General features: G+C 48.2%; 1 protein-coding gene across 2 annotated transcripts in view; it reads left to right on the top strand.

Annotated features, from left to right (window-relative positions):
• LOC8041813 (paired box protein Pax-6-like) overlaps window positions 1-23,967 on the top strand; it is a 203,955-nt gene that overhangs the window by 130,456 nt on the left and 49,532 nt on the right. For both annotated transcript variants that reach the window (XM_042286546.1, XM_040503696.2), the window contains one exon: window positions 20,779-20,958. In XM_042286546.1, coding sequence (XP_042142480.1) covers window positions 20,779-20,958 — 180 coding nt within the window. The remainder of the gene's footprint in view (window positions 1-20,778; window positions 20,959-23,967) is intronic.

A 23,967-nucleotide genomic window follows, 5' to 3' on the forward strand; every position in this document is an offset into this window, starting at 1 on the left:
CCGGCACCGCGTCCAATTACTGTAATAACGGCGTCGGCGGCCCGGCTCCACGTTGGGCGCCAAGTCCCGGGGTGCGCGAAACCGGCGCACCGTGACGGGAGCTCCAGCTGCAGAAGCCGGTCGGTAAAGCCTACCCGGCTGTACTCGTGAACCATGGCACACCGAATTGATACGGTCTGCGCAATCAACAAAACAGGCAAAGGCAAAAAAGAAGAAAAAAAAAGTGGGCACCTTCGTTTTTAGAAAGCTCGACAGGCGATGCACTGAACGAGGCTCTTGCTGTTCATCGCTCGCACTCCCGCGAAAAAAAGATTTGGCGGCGAAAGCCCTCATTGCAAGGTTTCACAAGGGCGTGTGTGTTTCATGCAGGGCCGTGCTATCACGTGACACTAAGTTGCCATTATATTTATCGGGAATATCTCTGCTAAACTTAGAGGGAATTTAATGTCACGTGACGCCATAATGTCGCGTGACTTTATTGTGTCACGTGATATCACAGCATCGCATAAACACCGTACGCTAAATTTAGCGGAATGTAAGACCGCTAAGTGTGCACAACACGGTGGTGTAACTGTGTGGAGCAAGCGTGCTGCAGAGTGCCTCGGCTGCCGCCACAGTCCATTTTTCTCGATATCTTCCCGTAATGCTTGGGGTACGTCGCGGACAAGTACCCGTCGTTATTTTGATTGTTTCATACCCTCTTAAAGTTGCCTGACGTTTCGTGCCAAAGTTCGAAGATGTGACGGTACGTATGCTAGAGCCGTTTAGTCCTCCCAGCCACTCACCAAATTGTCACCTTTCCCGGTTGCCGAAACATATATGGAGCTGTGCCAAAGGTGTTCATGCATCTGCACGGCCGCGCTATACGCAATATAAAAAAAAGGTGGAAAGCTATCTATTGAATTGTGAGAAAACATTCGCGCGATCTAGAGTCAGAAGTAGCTTGAAATAGAAGAACGGGTAACGAACATGCGTGAATGAAGTATAACTGCTTTTCGCGCATTAGTACACCCGAGCGCCGCCACCAGTCGGCGCGCACTACGAGCCGCCATTCATGACCTCCAAATGTGATCGCGCCTGTCCCAGGCCTACAGGAGACGTCGTTTGCAGCCGCTAGCGTGCGATGCACGGCCACACTGGGGCGCGTACAACGCTTCCATGCAGCGGGAGAAATTCACGCTCATTGGCAGCTTGCAAAAACTTCAGGGGCGACATTGCGTCGGGCACTACGCTGTGTGCACTAAACATGCCCCACTAGTGCGCACGGAGGACTGCCTATGTTTAGTTCCACTCTCAATGTACTGATTGCCACATTAAAAGAAGTACGAAGAATGGCGTTGATAGGGTACCTACCAGGCACGTAGCCAGGATTTTGTTTCGGGGGGGCCGCCCATGACAAAATGCTGTATGAGGGGGAGGGAGGAGAGGAGGCCCCAACAGAATGGAAGATTTCGGGGGGGGGGGGGGGGGGGGGGGGAGCCAGGGCCCCATGCCCCCCCCCCCCCCCCTGGCTACGTGCTGGTACCTAGATGTATGTCTCAGTGACTAAGCATTAGCCGAGGCTAGGCGTTCGAGCTAAGTTACACCGGAAAACGCACACTTCAAAAAAAAAAAAAAAAAAAAAACAACGATGGGGCGTAAAAATGGTTGAGATGTGATCACTCAAACAAAAGCGCGTGTGTGCATAATAAAGGCACTTATAGGCGGGAACATACTTACCAATGGGAAGAGAAGGCAGCTGCCTAGGGCAACAAAATTTTGGGGGCGGCCAATCTGCGGCCGCCCCCAAATAATTGGTTCTTTTCTTTAAATCTATCTGGGAATTTAGTATACGCTGGGAGTTTTAGCTCCAAATCTAGCTACTTTTGAAAATCTTCTCTGAACTTAGCTACTCCAAACAAATGGTCACTGACCATGAAGAGCGGGGGTTGGGAGCGGGAGGGGGGGGGGGGGGGGGGGACAATCTTAAAGAAATGCTACGTCCGGCTCTGCTTAAAGGCGTTAACAATGACATGCTTCATCACTTTGACGGCTGACCATAGAAGCAACGCTACATCGATGGTTGGTATACAGTGGCGTCCGTTAATCACGAACAGTGTGTTAATTTGCGCACTTTACGCTGGACGTTGCCAGTTTCGCGTGATTTTTACGAGCGCAAGAAATTGTTAGCACATAAAAGTGCCACGCAAGTTTAGAAGTGCGGGCGCTTATTCTCATTCATCATAATCGTTGACGGGATGACAACGACGGGTCTTCTCTTGGTGATATCCCGCTTCCATCACGCGCTCACTGCCTTCCGCCGTGCTTTGACCGAGGCTGGCACGCTCGAAGGTCACACGAGACGCCGAAGTGTTAGAGAAAGTAGTGCTGAAGGCGGGACAACTGAAACTGCCGTCCTAGTTCTGTCAGTGACCAGAATGGTTTTCTCGTTCGGATAAGCCGTGCGAGCAAATGCGCCAAATCGCAGATTTGTAAACACGGTCGCAAGAGCGTGCACATTCCTCGTGTGCCATAGCAAGAACATTTGAACACCGCTCTCTCTCTCTCTCTCACACGATTCGCTCAGATTACAGAGCTGCGATATTTCCGCCAACGTACGCACTCTCTGCATCCTTCTAGATTTTAGCGACATGTGATGAATTTGCGCCAACATTGCGCCTAATAAGGCTGCTTGATCGGTACGGAAGTTGATAGCTCAGGCGTCGATACACAGCCGGATCGTTACGGTGAGCTGATAGAAATGTTCAATACTTTCGCTTACCACCTAGCAGAACGTATTATCCAGGCTATATTTTTGTTTCGTCGATTGACTCACGAATCCTATTGGATAAAAAAAGTAAAAAAAAAGGACACTATATGGAATAAAAAAAATGAATAAATAATGAACTGGAGGCACAAAATGTGGAAATCATATATACAAAACCACGTAACTTCAACGTAGGAAGAAACACTAAAACACAGCTCTTAATGATGGCGAGTACAGCAGAAAACGCACTTCACTGACGAGAACCTGGAGGCCAGCTATGGCGGCAGGGTCACCTGATGCTAAAATGGAGGCGCTCATGCCAAGCTGCTGTAAGGCGTCTGTTCGCCCGTTGGTTGCCTTTGGGTGTTGCATAAAGGGTCCATAAAACGACTACCGAAACAGACTGTAAAACTGATAACAGGGGGGAGATTGTCGATGACATCCTAGAGTTGGTTGGTAATTTCCCTGAAGTATAACCGAAATGAATACGCAATGATAGAAGAAGAAGCGCCAATCTAGGTTAACGATGTCGAAAAAGTATATGATGAAAACGTGCAAAAAATCGAGGGCCCGAGGATCAATTAAAACAATTATCGCATTACACGCGCATCAGAGGCGATAAAAGCAGGTCGTAAATATGCATCGGGAAAACCGGGCGTACAAGGCGAAGCAGTCGTAATAATTCTGCTGGATGACGCGATTCTGCTCCCCGCGAGACAAAATAATAGTTATAATAATAATGCAACACCAGCTAGTTAATCTCTAACAGCCGGTATGTAAAGGATATATCGTACATCTTCGAAGGTATTCTCGTAATCGTACGCGAGAAACGATATCTCGTATACGCCCATACACATTTCTAGCAATTAGCGCCCGAGAAATGATATGTCGTGTGCGCCTTGAGACATTGCTCGTAATCACTCGCGTATACTTTAAAGCGAGAAAGAGGGCATGCCTACACGTGTCATTAATCCCTGCGTGTGCGGACAGGGCTCGCGCATTACGCGGTGACTCTGTTTTTCGAGGATGTTCCCAAAGGCTCCCCAGGGTTGCTTCCTGGGTGTTGGAAGCCGAGCACGCGCCTAATATCTTCTTAATGGGTAGCGGTACATCTTTTCCAGGACGCGAAATTGGAGGGTTCACACCGCAAAAGCTGTCGAGGTGGTACCCGCGAGACCAGGAATTAATTTCGCCCACCCGAGGGCTTGGTTTTCTTCGGACTTTCTTTTTTTTTTCTCCTTCTTCTTCTTTCTTTGGAAGTGCGAAAACACGAGTAAGTTCACGCGGGGTCGTTGAATCCATCGCCACCTGAGCCGCCGCAAGCAATGGCCCACCCACGGAATTCGGGGACGGTAGCCCCACTATAGTCTGGCAAGGAGTCTAATTTAGTTTTGAAGGAGAGAAAATCACGAACGTCGATACAAATCTCAGTCGGTTCTTTTTCTGATCCTGAAGCGCGCGGGCTAACTACTGGATATAGGAGTCTAAAATATGCCTCGAGCACTAGTGGTATAGTTAGGTGAGAGGTTTAATGACGGGCAAACATAAATTAATCAAAGTAGCAAGTAACCCGCTAAATTAAAATATCAACTAAAAAGAAGGAGCATATCAGTATACATTTCAGTACTTTGCATCGATCAAATTAAGGACACATTAACACAGTTTTGGCCTCGTATATATTATGGCTACACACCAACTCTTGCCCCAAAGGTGAATACTTAAAAAAAAAAATCATGCTGCAATTTTTTTTTTTTTGTTATACGGGGATTATGGTAACGCCATGGAAACTTCCTTGCAGGTGCAGCTGAGAAACTAGTTATTTTAATCTCCAGCTGTTGGATGCTTCAGTTACTAGGTTACTTTAGAACCGATTGATGTACAAGCTAGGAGGCCTTTATTTGTAACGCGGATTTTGCTTCTAATATCAGGAACATCTTTTTGAGCTCAATCCCAAACCTTCACTGACTGACTTTTAGATTGCTCTCTGCTGATGTCATATGTAGAATGTTGTGTGTTTGCGGCAATAATATTGCCTTCCGACTCGTAAATTACGAAAATCATGTGGAAAACAAAATTCGAAAATCGCACGAAAATCCGACTTTGATACAAGCCTTCCAGATATAATTTATCTTGTGGAAAACAATCAAACTAAAAAAGGAAAGTAAAAGGGGATATTCGTGTTATAAAAAAAAATCGAATTTTATTTTGATTTTTAAGAAATGCCTACACGTCTACTTACTCTCAAAACACTCGAAGAGCCAGTCTCTGCGATCTTCGAAATCATTTCAGCGAATGATGAGGCGGAACATCTGTTTAGACCTCAAATTGTAGTCTGCGCTGTGGCATTACGAAATGCAAGTATGACGCTTTGTAGTGCGTAATGCAACAGCGCAGACTTCATTTCGGGGTCTCAACGGATGCTCCGCCTCATCATTCGCTGAAATGATTTCGAAGATCGCGGAGATTCGGAGATTGGCTCTCTGAGTGTTTTGCGGGTAAGTAGACGCGCAGGAATTTCTTAGGCTGTAACTAGATCATTGCACAATTCCCGTGCAATAAGAACGCTCGTTTTATTTTTTATGTTTTGAAAAAGATGTTTGGTTGTTTTGATTTTTGTTCGATTTTCATTTTGTTTTTCCGCCCGTTTCCGCTTTCGAGCTTTTTTTTTTTTTTTTTTTTAGGAAATGTCACAGCCAAATTTCCGCCTGCTTTTTTTTTTTTTTCTCCATAATCTCATTTGTTATTCTGAGCAGCCCAAACCACAGTATTCCCAACTACCAAAGTGTATCATTAGAGAGTTTTAGTTGATCGTTCCCATGACTCCGATAACGATACCCGATACTTCGCCATCGCCTCCCTTGTGCATGCATAGTATCGTTATCGGGGCTGTCGGGGGTATCGGAACGATCTACTAAAACTCTCTAGTATTCCTTGTACGGGGGATCGGTGGCCGAGTGTGCTACGGCATGCCAGCTCGGAGCACGTGGAGCGAAAGCTCGCGCTGCAGGACCCAGGGATCTTGGGTTCAATCTCCACCCCTGCCCGTTTCGATCTGGATGAGCATCGTACCGGCGTGCGGTCATGTATCACCATTGCGTAATGCACATTAAGGGCCTGTTCACACAAACAGCGGAGCGCTAAGTTGGCTAAGTTAGCGCTTCCTAGCGCGTGACTTCCTTCTGATATAGCGCGTGATTAGCGCTTCAGTAGCGCCTTGTTAGCGCTTCAGTAGCGCTTTGTTAGCGCTTCTTGTACCGCGGTTCTGGGTATTAGCAAGTCCACTGCAGCTCCAGTTCCTGCGGTTGGGTGTGCATCAACAGTACCATGGCGGACATGAGGAACGTTAAAATAGAAACACGACGAATGCTCTTACATACGCAATTAGTGCATATGTGTGTGGACGACTTAACGTCCAGAAGAGCTTTCTGGGTACGCGAAATCGTTGGCCACCGAGATACCGACGGGTATCCGGCGAACCTTGTTCCCAGGCTGAGGGTCCGAGACACAGTGGCTCTTTCGAAGTTGATTATTTTTTTAACTGCGTGTCTTCGAAACCAGGGTCACGCATATCGAATAGAGAGCGATGAGGTCGTACCCAATCAATTAGTCGCTCAAAGTCCATGTTTCCGGATCGTCTGCCCGACCCCTTGCTTGGAGAGTGGCTCTTTTACTTCCTCTGCTTTCAATGCCAAAGGAAAAATAACAACAACGGAATCGCCGTGCACGCGCTGTTCCGCAGCAGCAAGCACGACACAAGGAGCGTGTGAGCGCATACACTGCGCTGCTGAAGCGCTAACCGAGCGCCTACTGAAGCGCTTCTGAAGCGCAAACCGAGCGCTACGTCACACGAAAGTCGGTGCCACATGACCGCTGCTTCCAGTGCCCATAAAGCGCTAACTGGGCGCTCCGCTGTATGTGTGAACCAGCCTTAAAGACCCCAGGCTAGCGGTTGTATTGCACTGGCAAAATTGCTCATCTGCTGACGGGAGTAAAGTTGCCCGTTGATGCAGACTATGTTCAGGCTGCATGAACATACACACACCAATATTTTTTTTATTCCTCGTACGATTTCTAATTAGGCAATCTCAGGGGAAAGCTAGTGACTCATAACGAAGGTAGTGGTCTAAACCAAGTTCACAAAAGCTAGATGTTCAATTGGGGGAAAAAAAAGGCGACTGCTCACGAAGGTTATAGCACCAGCTACCTACTCATACTATTTGGAGAATGCATTACAGGAGTCCAACCTACCGAAACAGTGACAGGTTCAGCCAGCTGCTCTCTGTTCAATATCGATATTCTCCTTAACCGCGTGCGGATATGTCCGCATAATTGAGGGGTACATGCCCCGGCATATTCCCCTCAATTATGCAAAGAAGCGTGCCGGGGCATATACCAGTTGAGGGGTATATATGCGCAGGCATATTGTGTCGAGGCCAGGTGGAAAAGCGTTCGAAAGTACAAACTTTGGTTTTCTGTTTTCTGTTACGCTGACAGAGTACGAAGAGAGACAGCGCCGACGGAAGCCCCAATTACAAACCTCCGGCGTTTCGTTTGAACTGTAAACCCTCCGTCTTGTTTGTGAAACTCAACGAGGAAAGAACAAGCCTGCGCGCAATCGCTTCCGAAGCGAAGTAGGCGGGGCCGGCCGTCAAGCCCGCCACGCGGGCCGCACACCAGTCGATGGCCGCACACACGAGCGCTCCCAGACTACACCCCTGGCGTTCGAACCACGGCCCCAGCAGCGCGCCCAAGGAAACAACGAGCAAAAAGAAAGAATAGATGAGAAACAGTGTCCATCCGATTTCAATTAGGGCGGCGCTCCCCAATCTCCCGAGCCAATTCCGCAACCAAGGGCTCTTTTCTCGGGGGGCGAAATTACGCCCCGCGCGAGGAGACCCGCTGCGTACACACTGTATACACCCCGCGAATCTGGCCTCGTTATCGGAGGACCCCGACGACGACGACGACGACGAACGAGAACGCATCGATCAAGAGCGGCCCTCCAAAAACGCGATTAGCAGATCTCGGTCTCCATTAGGCAAACAGGGCGAACACGGGCGGAGATCCGCGTCGACCGGGGTTCCAGCCTCCCTTTCGCAGTCCTGGGCCCTGCACGCCTTGCGTGGCGTGCGCCGGTAGCCGGCACGCGCGCAGAGAGCGCTCCCTCCGCGTGGGCGCCGTATCGCGTCCGATATCGCAATCGCGGTGGCGACGGTGCACGCGGTGTCGCCAGGGGCCAGCCAAACTACGAGAGGCCATCAGTCAGGCGTCCACAACTTGCCACTTGGCCGCGCGGACCGATAGCTGGGCGGGGACCGTCGTCTCACACACACTTGACGCGTTCTAGCGCTCTGAAGAAACGTTTTTGCTTCTTGTTTTTACTTGGCCGGACGCATTAGCGATTTCGTGACCGACGTTCATAACGGCGTGGTTCCAAAACTGGCCGCGCTTTGCGGCTGAGGGAAAACGCGTGCGTGTCTCTGAGTGTGTGCTCGCTGCCTGTGTCGTGGCTAACCACTGGAGAGGAAACGTGTGCTTCTGCAGGGGAAGACTTCGGTTCAATTCTGCCGGTTCTGTTTACTTCGATTTTATTTTCTCGCATAAATGTCTGCGTAAGGTTTTGTTCTTTTTTTCTTTTTTTTTCTTTTTTTTGGGGGGGGGGGGGGGGGGGGTAGAAAGAGCTTGTGCGTTCGCATCGAGCCGGGTCCCTTTTGGCGCCCGAGATGTTTGCCGGGGCCTCGCGGTGTTTTCTTCGGGGAAGTGGTGTTTGCGAGGTAGTTGTATCTCTAGCCCCTTGACCGGGCTTGTCTCGTCGCGGGTCACGAAAACGAAGAAGTTGACGGTATAAGTCAGATTGAGTGAAAGTGTATATCTTGGGGGGACACGCGATACTCTAACTTGTCGTGCGTGGAATCGGGGAAACAGAGAACTTGGAAAAGCTGAGTGTAATCGTTGTTAAATCTTGCGATATTATTTTCACTCGTCCCGCATGAGTTTACGTGGCGATTCTTCTTAGTGTTTGTATTTTACTTTGCCGAATCTTTCAATAAATCATCGCCCTTTGTGCCTTTTATTTTTTTTTTTCTTCTTCTCGGTCTTCGGTATTGAGCATAGAAGAATATTTTAGCGAATAAAGAAACGCTTCGAGGCATTCAAGTAAGGTTATACAAATCTCTTTTGTTCTTTATTTTCCAATTTATAATATTAGGTACATATTTTTTGTGGTCGAATGCACAGGGAATCTTACAGCTACGTGATTGTATGTCCATTGTGCCGATCGAGAAAAGACACGAGATATAATATTATCAAAAACTCCCGCCTAAGTTTCAAATCCGCTATCTTATATGTAGAGGGTTCCACAGCCTGTGCATGCAATAACAAACTTTTGTTTGGACAGGGTAGATTCCACCAAACCGGAATCCTTGACAATGTCACACATCTACCAGCAGAGCTCTAGTAGCTGCGTGTACCTGTGCCCATTACTAAAACATAAGATAAGTAAATACCGCTACTTTTTGCGTACTTAAGCGAACGAGCTTAGTAGGCTATACATTACTCGTTATCCGAGTCCCCCCCCCCCCCCCCCCAAAAAAAAAAAAAAAGAAAAAAAAACGAATTCCGTTACGTGAATTGTAACGAGTTGCCTTTCTCGTTCCGTTTCAAGACATTATTTTGCGGTTGGCATGCTGACCTCAATGAACCTCTACAAAAAGAGCAAGCTCAAGAGTTCAGACGATGTTTCCGTTGCCATTATTCGCATATTGTTCATCCTGAATGTCTGAATTGTTACTTAACCACAACGTACAGGTCAGGATGAAAAGAAGGTTCTTGTTGTCTTCGTTGCTCGGATAAAAAGCCAGAAATATTGCTACTCATGATATGTTTTCAAAGTAACGAAATGACCGCTTCGCCGTTACGAACTGGGTGCAGTTTTCACACGGTGTCTGGGTCTCATTCGATTCGAATCCGTTCTAACGGACCTTTTCCGAAGAACGAGCGCCGTCTGGAAAGTTGTGTGCGAACTACGAATGCCGGACCATAGGATGCCCGAGATATCTGGCGCGCAGGGCCCTCCTCAGGCCGTTCCAATCGCCGGGAGAGACTGAAAGAAATAGGTGATAGAAAGCCTGCATTACAGAAAGTGTCCAACTGCTTGTTCAGGGTCACATGGTCAATGGGCCGCGTTTGCAGTACTGGCAGCGAGGAGGTGACTAAAGCGTTGATCGTCTGCGAGCTTCTCTGCTTTTCCGCCTGCTTTCCTCCTTGCCACGCAACAAACGCAGCGCATGCCCACTTGCGACTAAATTCCGCAGGAGGCGTTGTCTGCCAATAAATTGCAATTGTCTGAGATGGACCTTCTCTACAATCTAGGCTGTCTAATAGGTGACCACTTCCGTTGCGCCGCCGTGCGGCGGAAGTGCCGCGAGCTGCTACTTCCCCCGCATCGGGTCTGCTCGTATGCTTGTGTAGCTTGGGCCTGCTGGCACGCAAGGACTGTGTTTGCTGGGTGGACAGTGAAAATGGGCTCGATTGCGGGAATTGTATTCACTTCGTGCTGCCGATGACCTTGCTGCAAATGACCAGGCCGGCTTATTAGAAACTGAAACAAAAGCCTGCCAAGCCGGGGCGCGCCGGCGCTTTAGGCTCGAGTTCAGGTTCCACATCGCTCGTGCCCTAGCCCCACCTTGTGGAGCTCTGGAGAAGCTGAGCTACACGCTCCTTTTGCTGGGCAGCTGACCGGTTGGAAGGACCGGAGGCGGGCTTTGTGCGCCAGGAATCTCAGAGGCCATGGACGGGCAGCCGAATGTTCCCCTACACTTCGGAATGCATCGGCATAGTGCTGTCGTATAGGTTTTTATTGCTTTTTATACCGCTCAAATACAAATCGTCACAATAGACGAAATACGCGCAGAGATAGGTGCTGACAATGCTGGTTGTGCGGAAAACCGGGTGCTCTCTGAAAATGACGACCGCAAAAAGCGAGGGTCAGGGGGAGAGGCTTAAGCGCCGTTCACACACTTGCAAACCGAGTATAGACCGAGAGAGACAAGACCGGTTTTTAAGCCTCTTGCGACGGCGTAGGACCTACTCCGCAGCAGAGCATCCGGTCCTCCAAAGTCGCAAGAGGCTTAAAAACCGGTCTTGTTTCTCTCTGTCCTACTCGGTTGCAAGGGTGTGAACGGCGCTTTATGGGGTATCCACACTAAGGAGAACACCGCGGACGGGTGTCGTGACGTCAACATCCCGGGAAACTCCTTCCCCGGCTCCGCCGCCCACCTGCGGAGCTTTCGTGCTGAAAGCACGAAGCCTCCGCACCTCTGCCACGGAGGAGAACGGCGCCGCGAGGCGTCAAAAAGGGATGACGTACGTCTCACGTGATGCGCGCTCCGCGGAGGAAAGTGGCGGATTTCTCCTTCGTGTGGATATCCCATTCTGGAAAAAAAGATCCGTTGCCGACACGTGCCATCGGCAGGTGCAGCTTCGTTGTCGTCCTCCTCCGATTAGCTACCTCGCAACAACATGTTACTCGTTCCTGTTTTCGTTAGCTCATTGTAGAAACACTTTCGGTGGTACGCGTAGTCCGTTTGTTGCAACATTGAGTAACGAACCTCTAATGTAACAGAAGGTGCAAACGCTCTCATTTCAGGGTGACTGATCATTCCGTTCGAGACGACACACAACCACGTATAATGAATTGCGGCGCAGCGCCGCAACCAAGCTACACTGTACACGATCATGTGTATAAAGAACCGGATTGTGCATACCACAGTTATACGCAGCCAGAGCGCGATAATTCCCAACGGGACATCAATATACAGGGCGCGTTTGGAACGGGCTAACTCGTAGACTCCCCTCCTCCTTCTTTCCACACACACACTCACAAAGAAAGAGGCCGTGACAGCTCGCGCGAATTGACTAATCGATGCAGCTTGTTGTGAGCACCAAGCGCGGGGAAAAACCGCGAAAGAGCGACTCAAGCATGTGCAGCGTTTGGACTTTCAGCACCTTTGAAGGAGCACTGCACCCGAGGACAGCATTTAAGGCGCGTAAATTATTCCGGTACGCTGTGCCCGAGCCATCACTAGCACCGCGCAAACGCGTCGTCGTTCGCACCACCAGCATCGGTTACAAGAGGGAGGGGGGTGTCCCGCGATCGAGAGGCGATCATGGCGGCGGCGGCGGCAGGAGAGCACCCCGGGGCCAGGCAATTATCGCCCCCCTCGTGCGCGGACATTTATCAGATATCGCGAGCGGGCCGCGTCTCTGCCGCTCGGCCCATCCGCGCGGGCAAGTGCTAATGGGCGGCCGGCGAGGGGGCGACGTTCCACTAATTACACAGCGGCGACTGCGGCCTGCCCAGCCGTCGCCACTTGGTCGCGAGGCAGCGACGCTGCCGCCTCGGCGTGCAAGCGCGGCCGAGGCACCGCCTAATTTCGAGGAGCTGCCGCCGGGGCAGCGCCTGGCCCCGAGCTGCGGGGACATGCCGTCAGCACCCACCTCGCTCGCTCCTGGGCCCCCTGACACCGGCACGGGTACAGCGAGCCGGTTTGCGGTCTCGCCACTTTCCTTTTTTGAGTCTGGGATATCTGGAGGCGAAGACAGCGACACTTTGCACGCTTGTCTCAGGCGTGTGTGCGTGTGTATATACGAGTGCGGACATAAGAAGGTGGAACGCACGAGTGCTCCTTTTTACCCGAGTTAGCGCGATTCAGAGCTTGTATAAAATACGTGTGTGCGAGGGGCGAAAACGATATGAAGGTTTCACTTTTCGGTATCATGTGATATACCGCCAAGCGGTGTGCAGACTGTAGGAACTTATAGTTTCACTGTGGCGACGCACGGTTCGGGAGTTCCATAGGGGCGTCATAAATGTTCGGGAGATCGGAGTGGCGACAGGATGGGTCAAGGGGATTTTCCTCCGCAATGTCCGAAACCTTCGGCCCCCTTTGGCAGCTCAAAAGGGCGCTGTCAACTTCAAGGCAGACGCAAGTTCTGAGGGAGTGGCTCAACCTCGGAGAGAGCGTGCGTATTGAGGTCATTACAAGTGATATCGACGAAATGCATCGGTAAAAGAAGATATAGCGGAACAGCTATTGACGGGAAGAGGTGGGGCGAGGTGGGCTCAAAATACTAAAGGTGTAGGCGTGTGAACGGTCATTCCCGCCGCGCCGTCGGTATCGAAGAAGTAAAACAAGGCGGAACTTCGGCAATGTACACCACATCGAGGGGGCAATGTGCTATAAGCCCTTTGAGCGCGCTACAAGTTTGCGTTACAGTGTCAAGTTATGAGTTTGTTGAACGTTGTGTAATACATGATGTAGTCGCTCGCAATGCGTATTTGTCAAACTACTCTCTATTGAATCACAGTCTACATAATGCAATTTACTGGTTTTTATATAGTTTAGTGAAGTGTTGGATGTGGTACAATGCGAAGCCGGCTTAGCTTAGGTGACCGTTAATCTTCCTTCGTATTTTACATTCCTCCGTCTGTGAAAAGAAGAAAAAAAGTCTTTGGTTAAAGACTCGTGTATCATAGTTTTGCAATATTGTCGTTTGTGTCTCTGATAGTTTAGAAATCGTGATTAATTTCGTCTTGTTCTTGAAACAAAGAAAAGACCAAACACGCGTCCAATTAAACGTTTATGGTACAGGTCAAAATGAGGCATGACTACCTCGTGTTATTGTTGTCCCTTGCGGAATGACGCTGTATACAGCTTTAACACTCGAAATGTTGCCCCAACAGGTGGTCACTTCAAAGACCACATTAAGACAACATTAAGCGATATAAACTAAAATACGCAGGTTGGGGACGTGAAAAACTTCAGTCAAAGCATCTATTCGCTTTATGGAAAATCACAAAGTGAATAACGTTTTTTTTATTTGCCTCGTTGTTGTTATTGCCCGGAATCAATCGGCCGAGAGACCAATAGCCAACGCACAATTACCCTCAGCTTCTTGGCCGAAGGAGAGCTAACAACCGACACCTCAGGATACCTCAACCTATGCCACGAATTCATGTGGGTATGAGACGATGCTTGCACGGCAACACTGTCTTCATACTAACTTCTGTAACCCGTTACTCAAAATGAGATGTGCTATTTTAACTTCTGGGTCGCACATATGGAGACGCATATTCCCCTACACGAGAATTCTTAGAGTATAGAAGCGGACCCGTTTGTGTGGGAGACTTTGTCAATATCTTGAAGATGCCGACAGGTTAAGCAACTACGGCTGAGAGTCTGGCAACCGGGAAATGGCGTACGTTCCGTCCGCCATCTTGCGCTGTTGAAGCCTTAAAAAAAACAAAAAAAACAGTGACCGCCTCTCGATACGATACCGCGCCCAATGTGGTGTTATAAGGAATAAGTCTCTTTGTTCTAGCGGGCTACAAGCTCCGCCCGTCGGCCGAACTCTCCTATCCTCCGTTTCACACTATAAGTACAAGCGCAGCGCACGCTAAGTTTTGAGTTTTTGCTAAGCAGCGCCAGAGTGCAACGATCGTCATTTTTCTGCGTTTGCTATCGCGGGCTATGCGGAGAGTAAAGGCCGGTTCAGACACTTGCGTTTGAGTGCGTTTGACTGCGTTGCGTCGAGAACCGAAAGCGAGTCACCGGCACATCTGTGTTTCGTATGAAGCGTGGACTCCAATTCAAGGAATCATCTTGGCCTGCGATATAAGTAGCAGGGATGTCCTGGTTTCTCGCTACCGCAACGCAGTCAAACGCAGTCAAACGCAACTGTCTGAATCAGGCTTAAGTCCGTCCGCTTCTTTTGCGGGGGGGGGGGGGGGGGGGGTTGTGGTGACGTCAGAAGGATGCCGAGCTCTGATTGGCTCTGATTGAAAGAAAGTGGGTAGACCTCAAAGCAAGCTGCCTTAAGGTCTACCCACTACCCTTCAATCGGAGCCAATCAGAGCTCAGCGTCTTTCTGACGTCACCACAACCGCTTTGCGAAAGAAGCAGACAAACTTGTGGTTCGCATACCGCGCATACTGGAATCACATACAGTGAATGCGCCGTGATCCTGCGCTTCTGGGCGCGATTTGTTTAGCCAATGGAAGAAAACGCAGAAAGAGGACGAGTGACATGACGATGCAGTTTGGCGATATATTTGGCGACTGTGACTGTTGGTTTAAGAATGCTGTGACTCCCAGAGCTTCCATTCATATTATTACGAACACCGTCGAACTTGTAGTTCGCCACTGATGATAAGCAGTCAAAGATTACAACTTACGACGTCACGGCGAGCAAGCTTGCAGTTCGCAACTGATGGCGAGTAGTCAAGGTTACAACTCATAACATCACGACGAGGAAACCTGTAGTTAACAACTGATGACAACTAGTCAAAGATTACAACCTATGACGTCGCGGCAAGAAAACTTCTGGTCGTGACGTCGCGAACGGAAACCATAAAAGGGCGCCACCTAAACATCTCGACGCTAATAGTCACTGATGACTGAAGAAACGCAGGTCGTGATTTATTAGAGTCGCTCCTATACCCACGATATCCCCGATACAATGCATGCATGAGTAAAGGCGGCTGCCTGGTACCAAATATGGTTATCGGAGTCATCGTTACGATTTACTAAAACTCTCCAGTATATTATCGGCCACCGCGGGAAGCGCACTGATTGCCAAGGGATAATAAGATGCTTGAAACGCATCACACCCTTCCTTTCCCAACTACAGTATAGGAGACTCACGCGTTTGGTCTTGTGACATACACCCGACACACCAAAGGGATTTCTTAATCGGACCTAGTTCGCGGCGTTCATCGGCCATTTGAATCGCCAAACAGCGACTTCATATCCCTAACAGAGACCAGTCTTCTCGATCTTATTAGCCAACGTATTCGATAATCCGAAAAAGAAACATCTCGGCGCGCCATTTGTGGGCTGTGAATTGGCCCCGGGCACGTCCCCGTGCGACGTGAGAAACGGCGCGGCAGGAGCAGGCGTACGTTTGGGGCCCTCCTTAGGCACTGTTCGCAGCAGCAGGGCGGGCGCCCCGTCGGTTGGGGTCCCCATTTCTGACACAGTTGCGTCGCCGTCGTGCTCGGTGAGCGCGAGAGCGCTTTTTCCCTCGGCGCTACCCTTTTCCCACGCGGGAGGGCGTGTTTCTGCGACTTGTCGGGCCGCTGGGCTTTCTTGCATCTGTCTTCATTATCGTCTTGGCTGCAGAATAATTGCCGAGGAGTGACTGGGGCTCATGAGGCCGCAACTTGCCACCTGACAAGTATCTTTTTCTTTTCTTTTACCTATCGATAATATAGGTTGTTTTCATTGAGCGGTAATGGGAACTATCTCAATCTTGGTCGTGGCCGCTGATCTTCCAACTTCTGTTGCACAGACTGCATGAACATGCATAGGCGTGGTTGGTATGCACGCGATTCGCTTTCTGCATCGTGAATTCGAGGACCCTTATAGATCCGAAATTCTCCATATCTGGTGAATCGGGTGTTTTTCTGTTGCCTCCAAGAACGCCCTGAGACGGATATAGGGAACGTCTTCGTGATTACTTGAGTACTGTATTGTAGGGTGGATTCTGCAGGGTGTCCTCGTCAAATCGTACAATGAAGGTTCGTGTCATCTTTTTTTATATATATTTATGAAAAATACATAAATGGGAAAGGCATGCTTTCTGGAGAAGCATTCAGTTGTACATTTGAACGCCATAGCGGGTTTCCTTCCGAAGGTATAAAATTTCGAATCTCGAGGCGTTGAGATCGCTAAAAGGATCCACTAAGGTATTTTGCGCAGCCGTCAATTTGACACGGAGGCATGCACCTGGTAATAATTGTTTCTATTTATTTTATAAAAGGTGTACAACATGCACACACAATATATTTAAAAGACTAAAATAAAAAAATATATCCGAAGAAGCTACGAAATCGGTGAATAAACACGTTTTAGAGACACATTCACAAATTATTTACCAAAACGAAAAAAAAAGCTCTATATACAATGGTGCAAGATGCATTCAAATATTCATTTTAAATGTATTTTACGAATATATAAAAAAAGACATTTGGAGCCAATATTGTAGTTCTGTTATTAACTCAGAAACGCGGCGGATTTATCCGAATGCAAAGAAATTGCGCGTCAATAATAATAAAAATATCTTTTATTTCTTTATTTTAAACTTTTCTTAACTGTCTGCGATGTCTTGAACTAACTTGTGATGGCAAAACATTGAGTAACATATTATCTGCAAAAGAGAAAACGACAACGAACCTATACACTCAGATTGAGCTAGCTTGTAGTCTTGTGCGAATAGTGAATTTTGAGTTCGAAGCGAATAGTGGTTTTGGCCGAATATTTTCGATTCGAATATCAAATAGTTTTCCCACGCCTTTCATTACCATAAGGTAGCAATTTGGGCCAGTTGGTTCATGATCATCTAAAAAAGCGCCAGAAAAACACAAGGATGAGGACAGAGCGCTCTTGTCTGTTTACCTCCTCGTTCTTGTTTTTTTTTGTGTGTGTTTCTTAGGTGCTTTCACTACCATATCATAATGCTTAGACAAAAACCCAGCAAAACCTGTGAAAGTTTTTCCACTTGTGTATTAATAGCTAAGTTTAATCTCTCTATATTTATGAAGTGTGACCTCAGAAGGTCTGGTGTCTGGGGATGGCAAGTAAACGGCGGATTTGACATAAAATAAATCCTATAAAGTTGGACAACTATACCCAATTGAGTGAATCTACAAATATTGCTCTATAAAATATTGCTTCTTTAATCTCGAGTTTAAAAAAAACGAATCGCGCATTATGAACGCAGGTTATAACGACATCTCTGCCTAACATAGGCATAACAGTTTAATTTTGAAACTTTTACTACATCGTAGATATACAGATTCACAAAGTTTTTATTTATTTTCCAATACAGTCGGCACGGGTGCACCATCCCACTTTGAATGTATGCTTTACTTCCAAGCACGCAATTACGATATTCATACTTTTTCACTTGTTTATCGCGGCGGGTTACTCGTTGAGTGCGCTTCTTACCGAGCACCGATGTAATGCAGACAAGCAACACCCGCGGAGCTCGCTTCCGCGGGTATTGCTTGTCCGCAGCGCACCGGTGCTTGGTAAGAAGCGCACTCAACGGGGCTAACCCGCCGCATTCAACACTTCGAAAAACGCGAATAGTGCAGTTCTTCTCGAAGCGAATATCGAATAGTGTATTATTCAGAACTGCTATTCGAAATTTCGAATACTCGCACAACCCTGCTAGCTTCTCTTCGTTATAGGGGCTTTGCGGCACGACGTCGGCGCCAAAGAGACATTTTCTATAACCGACAGAGGCTGTACATCGGAGCTGCTCTATCGTAAGGTGAAGAAAGTCGTGGTGTCACTAGCTTAGGTTTGTATTTGTGCTTCATTGCTTTGCCGTTGTCGTTCTTATGGGAAGAAAACGCGTTGGGACACTGCGGATGCTATATGCTAGCCTTAACAACGAAGCGCAAGATTGTTGTTGTCGGGTATTGAAGTAATTAGTTATGCATACGAACGCCTTGTTCCGAGTATTTCGTTAATCCGATGTCTCAAAAAGCGTCGCACCTCTCCCTACTGAATTCAACTTCATCCTCAACTGGACCGATATATATTTTTTCAGCGTTACATATTTTTACCCGCATGTACAAGGTGTCCCGGAAAAGAATTTACAGTTCTTTTTTATTACAAAAATAAACTACGCTTCACCGAACGCTCCTTCTGCGACCAAAGGAAGCGCTAGAGGTCCGCATCAGATGCCGAAGTCTCAGCACAAACCAATGTGCTATTCAAAAGCTATAAGGGATTTTCTAAGACTTTCAATAGGAATATGACGGCCAACGAAGCTTTTCGCATGCATGGAGCTCTATGGCGCCAGAAACCGAAAACGGGCTAAAGTGGGCCCCATTTTCCCATTGAAACTTTTTAGAACATCGCTTATACCTTTTGAATAAGATATCGGTTCGTGGTGAAACTTTGGCATCTAGTTTACGCCTTTAGCACCACCTTCAGAAAAAGAATGGGCTTTCGGCGATCCACAGTTTATTTTTGCGGTAAAAAAGCACCGTAAATTTTTTTTTTCGGGGACACCCTCTATATCGCGCATCAAAATATTTCCCACCATACGACACAAGCACGGGCTCCCGCCGGTGGGAAAAACCCCGGAACGGCGAGCACCTACACCGAGTATCTAGCAATTGAATTCCCTCCGCCTCGATTTTTTCCAGTCCCGTCGTCAGACACTGAACTCTGAAGATTGTATCCGAGTGGAATGGTCACGCTTCAAGCGGGACAAAAGTATACCGAGGAAGGGGAAAGGGGGGAGGGGGGCGTCACTAGGGGCACACACAGACACGCTGGCAGTGAGATGAGCCCTGTACCTTGGGGAGGGGGGGGGGGGGGGGACAGAGGGGTGCGCTTTCCTGTCCCCAGCGGACGCCCCGCAAGGGCAAACAGCGTGGTCCCCCCACCTGCAGTATCGGTGTCGCTGCCGCCGTCGCACTCGCTCCGAGGAGAGGCGCTCTGCGGCGGCGGCGAGCGACCAGCGACCCTCAAGCGTAACTAAACACAGGCTCGGGGAGCGCCACTTTTTCGCTCTCGGCGTCGCGGCGACAGCTGACCGCCGACGCAAATTGAAAAGGCGAGAGATGAGCCGTTTCCGGAGGAGTTGACCGCGCCACTCGAACACCGGGACTGCCCCCCCTCCGATCGTTCGCGGCTTCCGGCCTCCGGAGGCAAACGGCTCTCGCCGGCGGGACGAGGGGGCGGGAAAATGCCTGCCTGCCCGCGTTCTGCGGGCCTGTCGCCCGACCTGTCTGGGTGTTTTGTGCGCGCAAGGTTAACACGCAGGACCGCGCGCGCTCGGTGTCGCCGGTCTGCGCCTTGGTCTTCGAGGGACGTTGCTTTCAATCGCGTGGATGTACATACCCGAAAATCATTAGCTTAAACACTCGATCTGGGCTCTTGCTACGCTCACTTTTCCCACAAGCTCTATTATCTCTCCAACCGTCAAAGAGTTGAAAGATTGGCACCTGAGTTTGACGTTCCAAGGCGTGCTTGGACCAGAGCTTCTTCAAAGACTCACGGGTAATGCGGACAAGCACGGAGGGCTGCTTCGATTCCTATTGTGTGGTTAGTACACCGCGCGACACCGTTAGCGCAAATACGACTTCGGCGCTTCTGCGCATTTTACTTGGAAAGGTGACTGGCGGGCATCAAAGTTTACCAGTTAGGTTAGTATCCCAGCTGAGCACTTTCCACCACTATAGTATCTTTTATGACAGTCCTCCAATACGGACGGACAAAACAAAGACAACCGACGATGACTTGTTGTGTCGAGAAAGTGTCGAGAAAGAGACGGGACGCTTTTACAACTGCGGTCTCTGGAGTGCCTCGTTAAAGTGGCGACACAAAATTCCTGTTTTTTACAGCGGAGCTGTTAAGGGCTAGTTTTCCCAGGGTCGTGTTCCCCGCAAAGAAATGAAGACACCGAACTTTGGACACCTACCGCCATCTATGAGCGACGGCGGCAAGCCACGTATCTGGTTGCCGCCATCGCTCATAGATGGCGGCAGCCCTTCCACTCTGGCTTGCCAACTTTCGGCCGGTCATTACTTTCCATTGTACAGAGCTGAAAGTTTTTTTTTTTTAATTATAGCGAGCAATATGCGTTCGAACATTAACATTATGTTTTTTTTGTTTTTTTTTTTTAACTAAAGAAGATTGTCACTATTCTTAAATCATACTTTCGATTATAACGTGCTTACCGCGTTAAACAAGGTCACAGTGCTTATACGAAAGACATGGAGTTTCTCCGCAGACATGACGACATGATTATCTGCGGAGACGCAGATATTCGTGAATTCTAGAATAGGAGGCCGCACAAACCCTTACTCTAAAACTCTCAATTGTTTTTGTTTTTAGCGGGTGATTTGAGCCTTTCGAACACGATGATTTCGCGACATTGTGGTTGATTGAAAGAGGATAGCTTGTGGTATACGCGTATACTCATGCGCGTGTTCTCCCCCCTCGGGTGCAGGCGGCGGTGCGGCGTCTGCGGCGGCAGCCCTAGGCCCTGTGTACCTGGCCACGTCTCGACTGGGCGGCGACTCCATGGGTCCCGGCCGGGTGCTCCCCGACCTGACGCCGTACTCGCTGCGGCCGTACGACTTCGCCCGGCACCTGCTCTCCTCGCAGAACGCCGTCAGCAAGATCCTCGGTACGTCGCTAAAGCTTTTCCTTTGTCCGCTAGTACTCTTTACGAGAAACAAAAACAGGCAGCTAACGTTTTCTCGGAAGTCACATAATCGCGTGGAAAGCCGTGCTATTTAAGGAGCAGACCGTTTCGATTTGTTCCAAGGTATTAAGCGGTCGTTTCGGGTGTGAAGGAGAACATACATATTTAACCACTTTCTCGCTACATTTAGCGGGGAATCGCACGGACAGACGGAAAAGAAATTACGGATTATAAAATTCCGTTAAAAACTCCGAAAACCTTCCATAAAAAAAAAGCGACGCCTTTTTTGTTTTTTTGTTTTGTTTAAGGAGATATGATGTGGAGCATTTGGGATCCTTTGCACCTCTTCAGACGTCCGTTGAGTCCGGCACTCTTGGTCTAGCTCGGTGGAGCACCGTTTTCGTGTCAGTTCTTCCGAACTTGGATGGATGGATGATATTAAACACCAATCCCCGGTTTCTAAAGCTTCCCTCTACATTTAGCGGAGAAATTGAATTGGTACCACCGTTTATGCTCTCCCGCTAAGTTTAGCTATCAAACCTCGATGGACCGACGCACAGCATTTCACAGTTTCCTGAATACAAATATGCTATTGCATTAAAAAAAAAAAAAAAAAAAAAAAACACGCGGGGAGTTATAGCGTTGTCAGCAACTGTACTACTCTTCGAAATACGAAAGCCTCAGCGAGAAGTAATGCTGTTATTTGGTCTAGTTGGTTAATATTTGAAGACTTAAAAGCGCCGAAAATACGCAAGTACCAAGAGGAGCTAAAGCAAACACAAGGCTCCGTCTGTTTATTTTTTCTCAACTCGGTGGGCGCGTATTTCTGGCGCTGTTATAGGACTGGGCGTCGATTAAAAATTATAACCTGAGTAATCGTCATTATTTAGTCGATTAATTAATTGATTAATCAGTCTCGTTCACAAATCAATATTACACACGCACCCACACGGATATATATGTATATATATACATTTATGTGTGTGTGTGTCATTATATTATATATATATATATATATATATATATATATATATATATATATATATATATAAAATGCCACACGCCTCTGGATCGAAGGATTGACGGACAGAGCGCGACACACTCAAGGCGTCGCGCTCTGTCCGTCAATCATTCGATCCAGAGGCATGTGTCATTAGTACAGTGTACAGTGGGCTGCACAGCACCTCATTCAGTTTACGAGCTCATCTATCATTAAAACGTGCAGCGGAAGTTCACCGACCCCCGCGTTTGTCGGCACCGAGCTACACTTCGATCCTTGATCCGGTGAGGGCTGGTGCAGCTGAATCCAACGTGTCAAACGAACGTTTCGCGTTTTCGTAAGAGCTGAAATAGAATTAGCCTCGCATCATACAATGCACAGTAATAAAAAAAAAATGTACACACGTATTGTACGTCAGTGACCTTGCCGATGAAAAGTTATCGCTTCCTGGTCTGAGGTCCCGGGGGGGGGGGGGGGGGGAGGGGGGGGGGGGAAGGGGGGGGGGTTACAATTCTAGTTCAAGTCTTTATTTTTCTATTTGTACGCTGCACTGGAAGAGTCACCTAGGTTAAAATCAACTAACAGCAGCCTGACGAGGTCTGGGAGCCCGTCTAAAATTTTGGGATATATCGTAAACATCGCTGTCAAAATTATTATTTTTTTTTTTTTACAGAATAAAAAGAAATGCATTGATTGCCCGAAAACTGGATTGAGACAGCAAAACGTTCACGTTTTGCGTCACAAATAGGCATTGTCACGTATTTTGATTAAATTACTAGTAGGGCTGGGCGTCGATTAAAACTATTAACCCATTTAATCGCCACCCTATAATCGATTACTTCATCGATTAATCGGTTGCGTTCATTCCAATGCACAATAAAAAAGTCGAAATTACATTTCTTCTTTCCTTTTGCTGAATATGTGATAAGTGTCGCAATGTACAATTTCGGATTTTAAATCATCGTTTGTGTTTTGTTGAGATAGTCAAAAGACAACCACACACACCAATTCTTACCCCAGCCGCTGAGGCAAAGAGCTTCGTTGATCCAACAATAGTTAACTTCTTTGATTGTTCACAATAGTCTGTGCTGCACTAAACGGATACTCGCACGGCATTGGAGCGGCTGGGACACGTATAACGTTCTCCACTTGTTTGCAGTAACAAATCTTGAATCTACAGTTTACTCTAGATCAAAATTTTACCAAGGGTTTGCCTTCATATATCTGTGCTCGTCCACGTCTGCGTGACGAGAAAGTTGAATGTTTACATTTTTTTTCTTCCTTGTCAAAAGTTTAACCGATCAACGAGTTAAAGAAATTAATCTAGATTGAAGCGTCAATCGATTAATCGGTAGGTTAATCGATCAAGTGCCCAGCCCTAAAACAATTAGCACGATCCCTCTGTGTCCTTTTATACGATCGAACTGCGACGCATTTTGCTTCTACACGCGAAGCATCGCAACGAGGACCGTCAGAACAGAACGTCATTTTCCGCCGTTCGAGAGAAGCAGGAATCGAGCCTGTTCAAAAGTGCGCGCTATCTACCGCCATGGTTCGGGCAGGCATTCCGAACCGGACCGGAGAGCTACGTCGGCATTCGGTGTGGACTCGAAACCAATCACTCGTTTCGATCCCAAGAAATGGCGACCGCCGCCAATGCTTCTGGACGATGGAGCTTTTGAAAGGGGCCTATTACACCGTCGAACTTAATGCAAGAAAGGACCACGTACATATCATCATTTGCATTCCACGAATTGTGCAACTCGTCAACCGTTTCGAAGCGACGAAACTGACTGACTTCCTCCTTCCTTCCATTCAACACTTCGCCGCATTGCTTCCATGTGGCGGTGAAAGGCGACTTACGCACGTTTCAGCAGAACGATGAATTTCCCCACGCCGTTTGGGACCGAAGTCCAAACTGAGAAGTTGCAAACTAAACAAACGGTCTGGAGCATAATTTTTATTTGTAAAGGTTTTCTTTTCTTTCCTTT

This window comes from Ixodes scapularis, unplaced genomic scaffold (assembly GCF_016920785.2).
Source record: "Ixodes scapularis isolate PalLabHiFi unplaced genomic scaffold, ASM1692078v2 PGA_scaffold0__279_contigs__length_252992795, whole genome shotgun sequence".
Taxonomy (NCBI): Eukaryota; Metazoa; Arthropoda; class Arachnida; order Ixodida; family Ixodidae; genus Ixodes; species Ixodes scapularis.